At 42.0% G+C, this 15403-nt stretch overlaps 1 protein-coding gene across 3 annotated transcripts in view; it reads right to left on the reverse strand.

The window, feature by feature from the left end:
* The window catches only part of GPBP1L1 (GC-rich promoter binding protein 1 like 1), a 66538-nt gene that overhangs the window by 32995 nt on the left and 18140 nt on the right, over positions 1-15403 (reverse strand). For all 3 annotated transcript variants that reach the window (XM_030942553.1, XM_010363047.2, XM_010363046.2), the window contains exons 2-3: positions 4880-5925; positions 3714-3828 (exon numbers count right to left, since the gene is read on the reverse strand). In XM_030942553.1, the coding sequence (XP_030798413.1) occupies positions 3714-3773 (60 nt within the window). In that variant the 5' untranslated portion in view covers positions 3774-3828; positions 4880-5925. The remainder of the gene's footprint in view (positions 1-3713; positions 3829-4879; positions 5926-15403) is intronic.

Consider the following 15403-nt stretch of genomic DNA (forward strand, 5'->3'; position numbering starts at 1 on the left):
ATAGATTAACTCTAATATCCCTTCCTTTTTTTTTTGAGACAGAGTCTGGCTCTGTCGCCCAGGCTGGAGTGCAGTGGCGCGATCTCGGCTCACTGCAAGCTCCGCCTCCCGGGTTTATGCCATTCTCCTGCCTCAGCTTCCCGAGTAGCTGGGACTACAGGCGCCCGCCATCTCGCCCGGCTAATTTTTTGTATTTTTTAGTAGAGACGGGGTTTCACTGGGTTAGCCAGGATGGTCTCGATCTCCTGACCTCGTGATCCGCCCGTCTCGGCCTCCCAAAGTGCTGGGATTACAGGCTTGAGCCACCGCGCCTGGCCTCCCTTCCTATTTCAAAGAATTTTATTCTATGACATTCGTTTTTTGTTTTTTTTGAGACGGAGTCTCGCTCTGTCACATCGGCTGGAGTGCAGTGGTGCTATCTCGGCTCACTGCCAGCTCTGCCTCTTGGGTTCATGCCATTCTCCTGCCTCAGCCTCCTGAGTAGCTGGGACTACAGGCACCCGCCACCGCATCCGGCTAATTTTTTGTATTTCTAGTAGAGACGGGGTTTCACCATGTTAGCCAGGATGGTCTTGATCTCCTGACCTCATGATCTGCCCACCTCGGCTTCCCAATGTGCTGGGACCACAGGCGTGAGCCACTGTGCCTGGCCTATTCTATGACATTCTTAAATTATAGAGACCAAAGTCCATAAAGCCATGAAAATATGGGTATGTTTGACAAGGAAAACCTAAGTCAGGGCATGTTTACATTTATTTTTCTTACTATCAATATCCTTGCCAATATTTTACCCATTCGAGTGGGTAAAAAGATTTTCTCCTGTTTTCTCTTAAAAGTCTTATGGTTTTGGCCGGGCGCGGTGGCTCAAGCCTGTAATCCCAGCACTTTGGGAGGCCGAGACGGGCGGATTACGAGGTCAGGAGATCGAGACCATCCTGGCTAACACGGTGAAACTCCGTCTCTACTAAAAAAAAAAAAAAAAAAATACAAAAAACTAGCTGGGCGAGGTGGTGGGCGCCTGTAGTCCCAGCTACTCGGGAGGCTGAGGCATGAGAATGGCATGAACCCGGGAGGCAGAGCTTACAGTGAGCCGAGATCCGGCCACTGCAGTCCAGCCTGGGCGACAGAGCGAGACTCCATCTCAAAAAAAAAAAAGAAGCCTTATGGTTTTAAGTTTTTAACTTATGTTCCATTTCAAGTTAATTTTTCTGTGTATGAAGCAAAGGCTGGGGTCCTTTAACCCGCCCCCATACAGATAGACGCTAGTTCTTCTAGTTCAAAAACACAACACTATCACTTCCTCATTGAATTACCTTTGTACTTTAGTCAAAAATCAACAAAATACATACATAAGCCTTTTCTTTGGTTTTTTAAAAGCCAAGGTCTCATTCGGTCGTCCAGACTGGAGTACAGTAGCCTGATCATAGCTCACTGTAGCCTCAAACTCCTTGGCTCAAGTGATCCTCCCGCCTTAGCCGCCCAAGTAGCTGGCATGACAGGTATTCGCCACCACACCTGCCTAGTTTTTTTCAAATTTTTCTTGTACAGACAAGGTCTTACTTTGCTGCCCAAGCTGGTCTCAAACTCCTGGCTTTCAAGCAACCCTTCTGCCTCAGCCTCTCCAAGTGCTGGTATTACAGGCATGAGCAACGGAGCCCAGCCTCTACAGGCCTATTTTTGAACTCACTATTCTATTATATTCCTTTTATGTCCATCCTTATGCCAAAACCACAGGACTTTGCTTACTATAGTTTTGAAAATGAAAGAATGTCTTCTAATTCTTTTTACTTAGTTCACTGTGCTAAAACAATTATTATTCTCTGATAGATCTGTATACTTTTCATGTAGCCCACTAGCTCCAAGCCTTGGGTCAGATTAGGCCAATTATGAGATCCTGCAAATTTCATTAAGACAATTTGAAATTAAGTTTAGAACCGGGTGTGGTAGTTCATTGCTGTAATACCAGCACTTTGGGAGACTGAGGCAGGTACATCACTTGAGCCCAGGATTTTAAGACCAGCTGGGCAACAAGGCAAAACCCCGTCTCTACAAAAAAACACAAAAAATTAGCTGGGAGTGGTAGTGTGCGCCTATAGTCCCAGCTACCTTGGAGGATGAGATAGGAGAATCGCTTGAGCCAGGGAAGTCAAGGCTGCAGTGAGCCATGATCGCACCACTGCACTCCAGCCTGGGCAACAGAGTAAGACCCTGTCTCTATAAAAAAAACAAACAAAAATCTCAAAATGAAGTTTAGGCTGGTACAGTGGCTCATGCCTATAATCTCAGCACTTCCAGAGGTTGAGGTGACAGGATCGTCTGAGGCCAGTTCTAGAACACCTTGGGCAACATGGTGAGACTCTATCTCCACAAGAAAAACAAAAAAGTTAGCCAGGCATGGTGGTGCTCGCCTGTAGTACCAGCCACTCTAGAGGCTAAGGCGAGAGGATTGCTTGAGCCGGGAGTTCAAGGCTGCAATGAGCTATGACCACGCCACTGTACTCCAGCCTGGATGACAGAGACCCTGTCTCAAAAATAAGTAAGTAAAATAAAGTTGAAACAAAATGAAGTTTAGAGAAAAGACCATGGGTCTAGATGAGACCAGAAGCACCTTCCCGAAGTCCACATTTTAAAATAGGAAAGGTAGGCCTTTTTTTTTTGAGAATGCCTACCTATTTCATTCTTCCTCTATTCGTTGGCAATATGGGAAGTGCTTTTAAGTTTACTAGCTTCCCAAACGTTTCATCAATAACTCAGGCTGATTCTTTTGTGTACTGTGACTAGGTCTGCTTTAATCTATATAAACTGGTAATTCCATTTGTGTTTACCCCTAATACAACACACACCTCCCCTGAAACTATTAAGTAGGTTAATGCCTCTAAAACAGTTTTTAGAATTTAATCTGAGATCCATGTAGTAGTTGAACAATTACTGTCTCTACCTTTTCCTTCTCTTCATCTATTGCCATAAACAAATGTGTGTTCACTCCAAAGGTCTGTTTACCCAAGTGCCATTCCCCTTTTACTTCTGCCCCTTTGACCTCGACAACAGGTTAGCAAGTATGTTTAATCTCCAAAGTGTGCTGCAGCTAATACAAGACTTAACTGTGTCATGTAATGAGAAAAGCCTTAGGATGTAATGAAAAAAGTGAGATACTTAAAAAAAGAAAAAAAGAAACATAAAAAAGTGAGATACTTGGCAGTAATAAGGTACTAAGGTACACACTCATGTGGACTGCCTAATTACTTACATCCTTCTAACAGAAAGCTATCGTCTATGAAAATGTTTTTGAAATCCTCAGACGAGATTGAATATATTAAAAAACATCAGGACTGGGCTGAGTGCAGTGGCTCACGCCTGTAATCCCAGCACTTTGGGAAGTCCAGGAAGGCAGATCACTTGAGCTTAGGAGCTGAAAACCAGCCTGGGCAACATGGTGCAATTCCATCTCTATAAAACGACAACAACAAAAACAAAAATTAGCAGGGCGTGGTGGTATGCAGCCTGTAGGCCCAGCTACCCTGGGAGCTGAGTCAGGAGGATTGCCTGAGCCCAGGAAGCCGAAGTTGCAGTGAGCTGTGATCACACTACCACACTTCATCCTGGGTGACAGAGGGAGACCCTGTCTCAAAACAAAACCAAACCAAAAAACAACCAAAAACCACCTCCAAACCCTCTAGTATTTGAGAAGTTACTACAGGAATGGAGAACAGTACCTTAGCTGACTGTGGTGTTGAGAAATTTAGCCAAGCAGGAACAAAATCATGCTGCGCCATTTAGGTCCAGTGTCTCCTTTCAGCAAGGTGAGGCATCCAACCTCATGGCCAGGATCTGAAAACAAAACAACTCAAATCACTAATGTTTATAAGAATGTGATACCAATGTGTAAAGGAATCTGTAATTATTCTAAGATTCCTCTTTACAGAAAGACCTGCCCTCTGAGCCTCTTTATAGATTACTTACCAAGCTTTATAACTCAGAGAAGTTCTAAATAAAAGTAATTTTTGTTAAAACAAAAGTTCTAAACAAAAGAAAACGGTAACATGTGCCTGGAAGATTGACTTTTATTTTTTGTAGAGGAAGGTCTTGCTATGTTGCCCAGGCTGATCTTGAATTTCTGGCCTCAAGAGATCCTTCTGCTTCAGCCTCGCAAAGTGTTGGCATTACAGGTGTGAGTGACTGCACCCAGTTAATCTGGAAGGTTTTATGAAGGAAGCTAATGAATTCTTGATTGTTACATCAAAGAACTTGAAGAATTAAACATCTATTTAAAACCACAGACACTTATGAAAAGAGATTAATCTGCTTCAAGTACTCAGGTAAATTCTAGCAAAAGCAGTAGAAAATATTCTTGGCTGGGCACGGTGGCTCACACCTGTAATCCCAGCACCTGGGGAGGCCGAGGTGGATCGCTAGGGCCCAGGAGTTTTTGAGACCAGTCTGGGCAACATGGCAAAACCCCATCTGTACAAAAAAATAATAAAGGAGCCAGGTGTGGTGGCACACGTTTGTGGTCCCAGCTACTCTGGAGGCTAAGGAGGGAGAATCACCTGAGCTGGGAAGGTTGAGGTTGCAGTGAGCTGAGACTGCACCACTGCACTCCAACCTGCGTGACAGAGTGAGACCCTGCCTCAAGCGGTGGGCAGGGGGGTGGGGGGGGATCTTCCTAGAGAAGGACGATACAACCTCTCAAGAGCTTTTCTATTTAGTTCACATTAATTTCTTCAAATACCAACTAGCATCAGTTTTCCTGAGATCTGCTGGTGTCTTCAAATCACCCCACTGATATTCTCCAAAATTAAATACATCAGAAAGCAGTAGGTATTTTTTATGATGCATATACACAGAGTCTTCTTTCCAAGTTAGACACATGGATATTTACCCCAGAGTGTAACCTCTGTGGTCCTGTTTCTGAACTCGAGTTGGCCAGCTGGATCTCCCACGAGGTTTTCCTGTTAAAAGGGTGCTTAAGTAACCTGGCCGGCAGCACGACTTATGATGAAGCACAAAGAAGCCAGGTTCTGTGTGGATCACTCTCTCAGTCCCCTCAACTGCTCATCTTAAACTATTTGGTTCCCGACACGTTTCCAAAAGGGGAAAGGGGAAAAGGGGAAGGGGGGAAGGGGAATATAAAAAGTATTTGTTACATTTAAAAAAGGGGGGAAGGGGAAAGAGCTGTATCTATGTTCACCTCATTCAACTTCCTTGAGTTATGGCACTATGATGTTGCTTAATTAGGTAAGACATGGATATCTGCACCGAGTGCAAACACTGTTCATAACAAGGTCATAGCTAGAAAGACAGATGGGCTCAAGTGTGGAAAAGTAATGTCATCAAGGTGATAGATCAAAAATACTAAGGCCCTATAAAAGATCTGAGCAGTCAACTCCAAAACATCCACATGACAAAGTCCTTAAAATACAAATCTCATTATTCTTACTCACGCAACTGCTAAAAAATAGTGTGCAGATATGTATTTATATTTGCCTTAACCTTCAAAATCTAGGGACATAAATCTTGTCTTTGTTAAAAAAAATAAAAATAAAAATATATCAGACAGGAATTTGCTATACACTTTTCCCTCCACAAACAGCAGCTTTCAAGGCAAATTTCTTGGTATAAAGCTTCTAAATGTATATTCTATGTCTTTGGCCTTTACTATTTATATATTCAGAGCAAAGTTAAAACATTAGAAAGATGGGTGGGATGGGTATTAAGAAATAGTCAAGGAGAGATATAGTTCCAAAATGAGGATTTCTTCTTCGGTTTTCTGTGTTTCACTTGTTCTGCTCCTTCCCAAAATCTGAATTAAGCCACTGGAAGGAGATATGGAGAATCTTCTACTGCTTTGGTAGAGAAGTCACTTATTATTTTGGATCCATTTCCACCATTTCACAATCATTTGAAAGGCCACACGAATCTATCACTCTGTAAATGAAGAAACAAAACATAAAATCACAGGAGGCAAAATCACTATCTCATATATATCTGCTAAAATGAGACACAGTTAATAATCAAATTAAGGCCCTGAAAGTAAAAACCCTTAAGTCCAATTTAGACACTATGGATGTATGTCACCACCTATACCAACAAGATGACTTGGATATAAATCTTTTTTAAGGATTTGAGAAAAGTCACCTAAACAGTTTGCTTTGGTTTTTTTTTTTTGGGGGGTGGGGGGGAGATGGAGTTTCGCTCTTGTTGCCCAAGCTGGAGTGCAATGGCGCTATCCCAGCTCACTGTAACCTCCACCTCCCGGGTTCAAGTTGATTCTCCTGCCTCAGCCTCCCAAGTATCTGGGATTACAGGTGTGCACTAACACGCCCAGCTAATTTTTTGTATCTTTAGTAGAGACAGGGTTTCACTATGTTGTCCAGGCTGGTCTCGAAACTCCTGACTTTGTGACCTGCCCGCCTTGGCCTCCCAGAGTGCTGGGATTAAATGAGTGAGCCACCGTGCCTGGCTTGGAGTTTGCTTTTTTATATAAAAGCACCTGTAATCTCAACACTTCAAGAGGCCAAATTTTCCAAACAGCTGTCTAAGGTATTCAGAAATGCAAACTAATGGGTCTTTCAGATCTAGATTTTTCTCTCATAAATAGAACAGGTTGCCATGAGTGGTCAAAGAACCACATAGTTTGCTGGTATATTACCAAAGTCACCAACTACCTATTTGTTTAGTACTAGCCACAGCTAGGATCCTTAAGATATCTGTCATAGTATTTTGCGTGTGTGTGTGTGTGTGTGTGTGTGTGTGTGTGTGTATATATATATATATATATTTAGATACCTGGCTCTCAATTCAGAGATTTAAAACTTTTATAATCTAACTTGTTAGGCACTGAGTGAAACAAAAATTTCTTTGGTAAGTTCTCAACATTCTTTTTTTTTTTTTGAGACGGAGTCTCGCTCTGTCGCCCAGACTGGAGTGCAGTGGCCGGATCTCAGCTCACGGCAAGCTCCGCCTCCCGGGTTCACGCCATTCTCCTGCCTCAGCCTCCCGAGTAGCTGGGACTACAGGCGCCCACCACCTCGCCCGGTTAGTTTTTTGTATTTTTTAGTAGAGACGGAGTTTCACCGTGTTAGCCAGGATGGTCTCGATCTCCTGACCTCGTGATCCGCCCGTCTCGGCCTCCCAAAGTGCTGGGATTACAGGCTTGAGCCACCGCGCCCGGCCAGTTCTCAACATTCTTTCAGGGGATTCAAATTAGAAACAGGGTCTCACCCTATTGCCTAGGCTGGAGCGCAGTGACTTGATCATAGCTCACTGCATCCTTAACTCCCAGGTTTAAGCAATCTTCTCAGAGACCTCAGCTTCCCGAGTAGCAAAAAATCATGGGACTAGAGATGTGCACCATCATGCCCATCTAATTAAAAAATTTTTTTTGTAGACACAGGGTCTCACTTTGTTGCCCAGGCTGGTCTTGAACTCCTAGGTTCAAGCAATCCTCCTGCTTTGGCCTCTCACAGGGCTGAGATTACAGGTGTGAGCCACTGTGCCTGGCTGCAGAAAGATTTATTTGATAGAAAAGAAAATTTGCATCTATGGGCAATTCTGGTCTATACTGGTAAATTTCAGTTTGGAAGATACTTCTCATATATCCAATTCAGCAGCCTGGCACTATATTGTTCACGGGAATAAGTTCATGGGAAAAAGAAATACCAAATTCAGGATAGTAAGTATCTCTGTGGGAAAAAGGAAGGGAAATAAAAAAGAGGTCCCAAAGAGTTTCAACTGTATCTGTAATGCATTATTTCTCAAGTTGAGTGATGGGTACAAGATGACTATTCACTTATTGCTCTTTTTATAAACTTGTAAAACTGAAGAGTATTAGGCCGGGTGCGGTGGCTCATGACTGTAATCCCAGCACTTTGGGAGGCCGACACAGGTGGATTACTGGAGGTCAGGAGTTCAAGACCAGCCTGGCCAACATGGTGATACCCCGTCACTACTAAAAATACAAAAATTAGCCAGGCGTGGTGGTGCATGCCCGTAGTTCCAGCTACTCAGGAGGCTGAGGCAAGAGAATCACTTGAACCCAGGAGACAGAGGTTGCAGTGAGCCGAGATCCTACCACTGCACTCCAGCCTGGGTGACAGAGCCAGATGCTGTCTCAAAAAAAAAAAAAAAAAAAAAAAAAAGGCAAAAAAACCCAAAATTGTTTCTATACAGGCCTATACCTGTAACTCCCAGTAACAGATACATGAAACTGTCCCTGTAGTGAAGTTATTCTAGAGAAATAATCAAGTCAAGCATCCTTATGGAAAAGATATAATTAACTGTCTGGTGCACACTTTTTATCTTAAGAATTCTAGTTTAAACCACAGAAAACCTGAAGTTCAAGACAGAGAGATAAATCATCTATTAGGGTATAAAACTGTTGGACACAAAGGAAAATGCCTCAATTTTCAACATAAACAATTCCCTCTTTTCAATAACCACTAGGTACTTTGCAGTTTTCCAACTGACACACACCATCACCTTTTCAGTGTTTTACACACCGAATCCAAAGTTTCTGTACCAGAGTCCCAACTTAGGCAGGACTAGAAGAAATACTAACTAGCAATACCTTGATACAGGTCCTATGGCTGTTGTATATCCGTAACAATTACCCATCACCCTTAACAAGCTGGGATACCTGAAGTGTAAAGAGTGTGACCTACACATGTATGTGCACAGTATGTGGTTGAGCGGAGATGCACTAAAAGTGGGGACGTTTGATCAAATAGAACAAATAAAAAATGAAGAAGATAGATAACAGAAATTTCTGTTCTGGAAGTAACAGACTAAAAGGAAAATTTCCAAAATGTTAATAATGGTTTTATTAGGATGGTGGAATTACAGGCATTTTGTTTTATCTTCTCTATTAGTCAGAAGTTTTTGTAATGAACTTACTTTGCTCAGCAAATTTTAAATTAAAGATCTTTAGTGATGCCTTTTAGGGCTGTGGGTAGTTTTACAGAATGGTTAACTGGGAGACTTCTGCTTACTACTAAAAAATTCTGAGAAGAAAAAACACATCATTTAAAATTCTCTTAGAACTACTTTTTTTTGGTCTGAGAAAATACAGCAGGGTTCTGAGTAGCTGGGACTGCTGGTGAATGTCACCATGCTGAGCTAATTAAAAAAAAAAATTCTTGGGCTGGTGTGGTGGCTCACACCTGTAATCTCAGCACTTTGGGAGGCTGAGGTGGGTGGATCACCAAGTCAGGAAATCAACACCACGGTGAAACTCCATCTCTACTAAAAATACAAAAAATTAGCCAGGCGTGGTGGCAGGTGCCTGTAATCCCAGCTACTTGGGAGGCTGAGGCAGGAGAAGGGTGGGAACCTGGCAGATGGAGCTTGCAGTGAACCAAGATCATGCCACTGCACTCCTCCTGGGCGACAGAGCGTGACTCCGACACAAACAAACAAAAAAAAAAAAAAAAAAAATTCTTCTGTAGAGATGGGGTCTCACTATGTTGCCTAGGCTGGTCTCAAATGCATCTGGCCTCATAGAACTTTTAAAAAACATGAAAGATGGCCAGGCGTGGTGGCTCACACCTATAATCCTAGCACTTTGGGAGGCCGAGGCAATTGGATCACCTGAGGTCAGGCATTCGAGACCAGCCTGGCCAATATGGTGAACCCCGTGTCTACTATAAATACAAAAATTCACTGGGCATGGTGGCTGGCACCTGTAATACCAGCTACTTGGGAGGCTGAGGCAGGAGAATCACTTCAACTCGGGAGGTTGAAGTGAGCTGAGATCCTGTCATTGCACTTCAGCCTAGGTGACAGAGGGAGACTCTCACAAAGAAAAACATAACATGAAAGACTAGACTGGAGGGGAAATCAAGATTCTTTTTTTTTTTTTTTTTTTTGAGACGGAGTCTCGCTCTGTCGCCCAGGCTGGAGTGCAGTGGCCGGATCTCAGCTCACTGCAAGCTCCGCCTCCCGGGTTCCCGCCATTCTCCTGCCTCAGCCTCCCGAGTAGCTGGGACTACAGGCACTGCCACCTCGCCCGGCTAGTTTTTTGTATTTTTAGTAGAGACGGGGTTTCACCGTGTTAGCCAGGATGGTCTCGGCCTGCCAAAGTGCTGGGATTACAGGCTTGAGCCACCGCGCCCGGCCGATTCTTTCTAATAGGAGATGTCAAGCATGTGCTCTGGAGCTCAAAGGAGAGGTGTGTTCTACTGGTAGAATTTTGGTAATTGTCAGTATTTGGTAGACAATGTTTAAAGTTGGGGAAAAGGTAAAATCTAAGGAGAGTATAAAGATGAAAAAGTTGGCCAAGTGCAGTGGCTCATGCCTGTAATCCTAGCACTCCTGAGAGGCCGAGGCAGGCAGATCATGAGTTTGAGACCAGCCTGACCAACATGGTGAAACCCCGTCTCTACTAAAAATATAAAATTAGCCGGGTGTGGTGGTGCACAACCTGTAATCCCAGCTACTCAGAAGGCTGAGGCAGGAGAATCGCTTGAAACCGGGAGGCGGAGGTTGCAGTGAGCTGAGATCACGCCCCCACTGCACTCCAGCCTGGGCAACAGAGTGACACTCTGTCTCAAAAAAAAAAAAAAAAAAAAAAAAGAGAGAAGTTTACAAGTCTTGTTTATTTCATTACTTCTTTTCTATCTGTTACTTGTGACTCTTCAAGGTCTAATTACTCTCCAACTTAAAAAACTAATTTTTTAGGCACTACTAGTCTCTTTCTACCATCTGCCTCAGCCTCTCCTACTGGTTGCCACACTCTGTTCCTAGACTTAGATTGTAATTATATTACTACTCTGCTCAAAAATTTCTGGTTTCCCACCAACAATATAACAGGATTTAAATTCCTCAGTCTAAGAGACAAGAAATAAGCCTTTCCCGCAGCCCTCAAAAACCAGCCCAAAGAGTCTCCTTTAATTCTCTTATCTGGAAGTAATTCCTGCCTCTGAAAATGAAGTCTTCAAAGTACTTTTTTTTTTTTAAAGACAGAGTCTTCTGTCACCCAGGCTGGAGTGCAGTGGCACTCACTGTAACCTCCGCCTCCTAGGTTCAAGCAATTCTCCTGTCTCAGCCTCCCAAGAAGTCCCAAGGTGGGACTACAGGTGCCCACCACCACGCCCGGTTAATTTTTGTATTTTTAGTAGAGACGGGGTTTTACCATATTGGTCAGGTTAATCTCAAACTCCTGACCTCAGGTAATCCACCCGCCTTGGCCTCCCAAAGTGCTGGGATTACAGGCGTGAGCTACCGTGCCCGGCCTCAAAGTACTTTAATTGTGCCTACTAGGCCACTAACACTCACTTCTTCCAAGATAGTTATAAATGTTTATCTTAGCTCCAAAAATAGGCCAAAAACTTGTCACTTCTAAGAATCCTGATTTGCTATTCTTTGAAACACATATAGCATGTACCTAGCATGGTACCGTGCATATGGTAAGGATTCAAAAGTTTAATAAATTTTTACAAAGTATAATAAAGCAAGGATGCAGAGAAATTAGAAACCTCATGTATTGCTGGTAGAAATGTAAAATGGTGCAGCTACTGTGAATAACTGGTTAAACACTGAGGTACCATATGACCTAATAATTCTACTTCTAGGTATATATCCAAGAGAAATAAAAACATGTCTACACAAATACTTGTAACTGAACGTTCATGGTAGCCTTATTCACAATAGCTACAAAGCAGAAACAACCGAATTGTCTATCAACAGATGAAGGAACAATATACTGTATATTCACACAACAGGCTATTATTCAGCTATAAAAAAGGAAATGAGTACTGATATAAGCTACAACACGGATGAACCATGAAAATATTATGCTAAATGAAAGAAGGCAGACACAAAAACTGTAAATTGTATTATTTCACTTATATGAAACATGCAGTCCCACAGAGCTAGAAAACAGATCAGTGATTACCAAGGCTTGGGAAGAGGAGGGAATGGGGTGTGACTGCTTAATATAGATGAAAATTTAGTTTGGGGTAAGAAAAGGTTCTGGAACTACACAGCGGTGATGGTTGCACAACACTGAGAATGTACTTCATGCCATGGCAATTGCACACTTTTTCAATTGGTTCTGATGGTAAATTTTGTATTTTCCCATAATTAAAAAAATTATAATAAAGCAGTCGATGTTAATATTAAATACAAACATTGCCCTATATCAACCATTCCTTTTCAGATTACGAAAGTACTTTTGCTCCCTCTCTACAAACTCCCTGTATCTGAATACTTGATACAACCATTCATTCATAAACATTTGTCAAATATTTTACCTCTTCAAAACAAAACCTCCAACTTATCAGGCACCTCATATGTCAGGCGCATTATTCAGTACTTCACAACATGACCTAATTTTGTATTTTATAATTAAGTTTATACTGCTAGGAGAGCACCTCCCTGGCCAAGGGCCTTATCTCAGTTACCTCTACTTCGGACTCCTTTTACCTAGATACAACACTACCAGTGCTGTTGGCTTCAACCACTCATTTTCTCCAGAGTCCAGTAGCATCACCAATTATTCCTTCTGTTAACTTCAACTTCTATTTATACTGGGTCCACTCAATTTACAAAAAACTGTACTCAATTCTCCAAATTAAAACAAACCCCCTTATTAGAGCCTGTATCTTGCTCTAGGTATATCCTTGATGTGCTTTACCCTCCAGTCTTTTGTTTTTTTTGTTTTTTTTGTTTTTTTTTTGAGACAGAGTCTCACTCTGTTGCCCAGGCTGGAGTACAATGGCGCCACTTGGCTCACCGCAACCTCCACCTCCTGGGTTCAAATAACTGTTGTGCCTCAGCCTCCCGAATAGCTGAGATTATAGGCATGTGTAACCTGTATTTTTGTATTTTTAGTAGAGACGGAGTTTCACCATGTTGGCCAGGCTGGTCTCCAACTCTTGGCCTCAAGTGATCCACCTGCCTCAGCCTCCAAGAGTGCTGGGATTACAGGTGTGAGCCACGCCACCCCGCCTGCCCTCTAGTCTTAACAAAAATCTATACAGAACAGTGGACCCTTATTGTCTTTATTTCCTCACTCCCCCATTTATTCCTCAACCCACAGAAAATTACCTTTTCCCCACAGCTCTGACTGGTGCCCTTCTATTTTCAAAATATTCACATTAAGTTAATCTAACTAGTATATGATAGGCATAAATAAGTTTGCAGAGAAATAGTTGATGAATGACAGTGAACAAAAGATTTGCACTGAAAAAAGAATGAATATATTTGTAGTATTCAAAATACTGTAGGAATATTTACAAATTTTTAAGTACCTAATAAATTAAATTGCACACTTAAAAACAGAACACCTAGCCAGGCACAGTGGCTCAAGCCTGTAATCTCAGCACTCTGGGAGGCTGAGGCAGGTGGATAACTTGAATTCAGGGGTTCAAGGCCATCCTGGCCAACATGGTGAAATCTCATCTCTACTAAAAATACAAGAATTAGCCGGGCATGACGGCACACACCTGTAATCCTGGCTACTTGGACAGTTGAGGCACAAGAATTGCTTGAATCTGGGGAGTGGCAGAGGTTGCAGTAAGCCAGTATCACACCACTGCACTCCAGCCTGGGCAACAGAGTAAGACTGTCTCAAAAACAAAAACAAAACAAAACAGAACACCTGCATCTACATGTTAGGCTGAACAAATGTTCTTGAGGAAGTTAATGGCCGATTTAATGCCCTTAACTTGAAAAACTTCACCAGCCTAGGCAAAATAGGGAGACCCTGTATCTTCAAAAAATTTAAAACTTAGCCAGGCATGGTGGTAGGTGCCTATAGTTTCAGCTACTTGGGAGGGTGAGGTAAGAGAATCACTTGAGCCCAGGAATTCAAGGTTGCAGTAGGCTATGACTGTACCACTGCACTCCAGTCTGGGTGACAGTGAGACCCTGTCTTAAAAAATAAAAATTAAAAACTTCACTTAATTTCAATACATTCTCCATATGTCATTGATATACCATTTTAATTCTGTCAAAGGCATAATTTTGAGCACATCTTCAACCATGAAATAGTTTCCATTCTATCTATACTACATAAAATAATTAAGCACTGTCTTCTCTGTAACACCATTTAAGTTTGGCTCAAATACAGAGATTATTCTTTCTTTTTTTGGAGACAGGGTCTCACTCTGCTGCCCTAGAGTGCACTGGCACAATCATAGTTCACCATAGCTTCAAGCTCCTGAGTTTAAGCAATCTTCCTGCTTTAGCCTCCCAAGTAGCTCAGACAACAGGTGCATACCAGCAACAGTGGTGGTAGAGATGGAGGTCTCACTATGTTGCTCAGGTTGGTGTCAAACTCCTGGCCTCAAGGGACCCTTCTGCCTCAGCTTCCCAAAGTGTTAGGATTATAGGTGTGAGCCACTGCGGCCAGCCCAGGGATTTAATAGCTCTATGCGAAAATCTAAAAGTATGCAGCATCTGACTTTTGACCAGCCTTGTTTAATTTTGGCTCCATAAAGTATCTTTAAGTAAAACAATAACAGACATAGTTTAGTCATTTGAAAGTCTTCTTCAGGGTAAAGGCTTTTGGGTATGATCCCCCCACCCTCTGCCAAAATTGATAAAATGACTAAGTAACATGACTTCATAAATTAACTGGATAGTTTATAATCTGTGTATTGCACAAAATAGAAAAAGAACATAATGTAGTTCTCAGCTAAGGGATCATTAAAAATATTTTTGATGGATTGTGAAGTGATTTTTAGTAAATAAAAGGATTCAAAGAACGGAGTGGCACTGATTTATAACAAACAGTATGTAACATTCTTAGATCTTATGTCCATAAAAATGAAAAACATAAGTTGGCCCAAATCTGAACTCCTTTTCAGTATTTCCCCATACCACTGGTCATCAACCTATCTTTATTTGTCTCCCACTGATCCCAAGCACATAGAACACTATCTGGAACACAGTAGATAAATATTTCCTGAATAAATGCTTTGGTGACTAGTAGGGCGGTACATCTTCAACTTCACAAGGTAACGTCATAATACTTTCGAACAAGGTGTAACCAGTTTTCACCATCATCGGCGCATTTTAAGCATTCCATCTGCTTTACATCTTCAATCAAACTACATATGGCCAGACTGGAGGTAATTCTTTGCTGGTGGGTATAACATGATCACCTGCTGTAGTCTTTTAATCTATTTATCAGGTCTTTGTATTTCCCATTTCATAAGATACCTATTCTTTTTACCATTCTTCTTTTGGTTGTTGATCTTACTTATTTAACGCAAGAGAATAAATCAGATACAAATCCTTTGATTATGAGTTGCAAATACCTTTTTCCACTTCAAAGGTTATCTTTTGATTTTCTTTCCCATGTCTTTTGATGAGCACACGTTCTTAATTTAGATGCAATCAAGGCTGCTGGTCATTTCCTCTATGATTCACATTTCTGTGTCTTATTTATAACAGTTTTTCT

Source organism: Rhinopithecus roxellana, chromosome 12 (genome assembly GCF_007565055.1).
Source record: "Rhinopithecus roxellana isolate Shanxi Qingling chromosome 12, ASM756505v1, whole genome shotgun sequence".
In the NCBI taxonomy this organism is placed as follows: Eukaryota; Metazoa; Chordata; class Mammalia; order Primates; family Cercopithecidae; genus Rhinopithecus; species Rhinopithecus roxellana.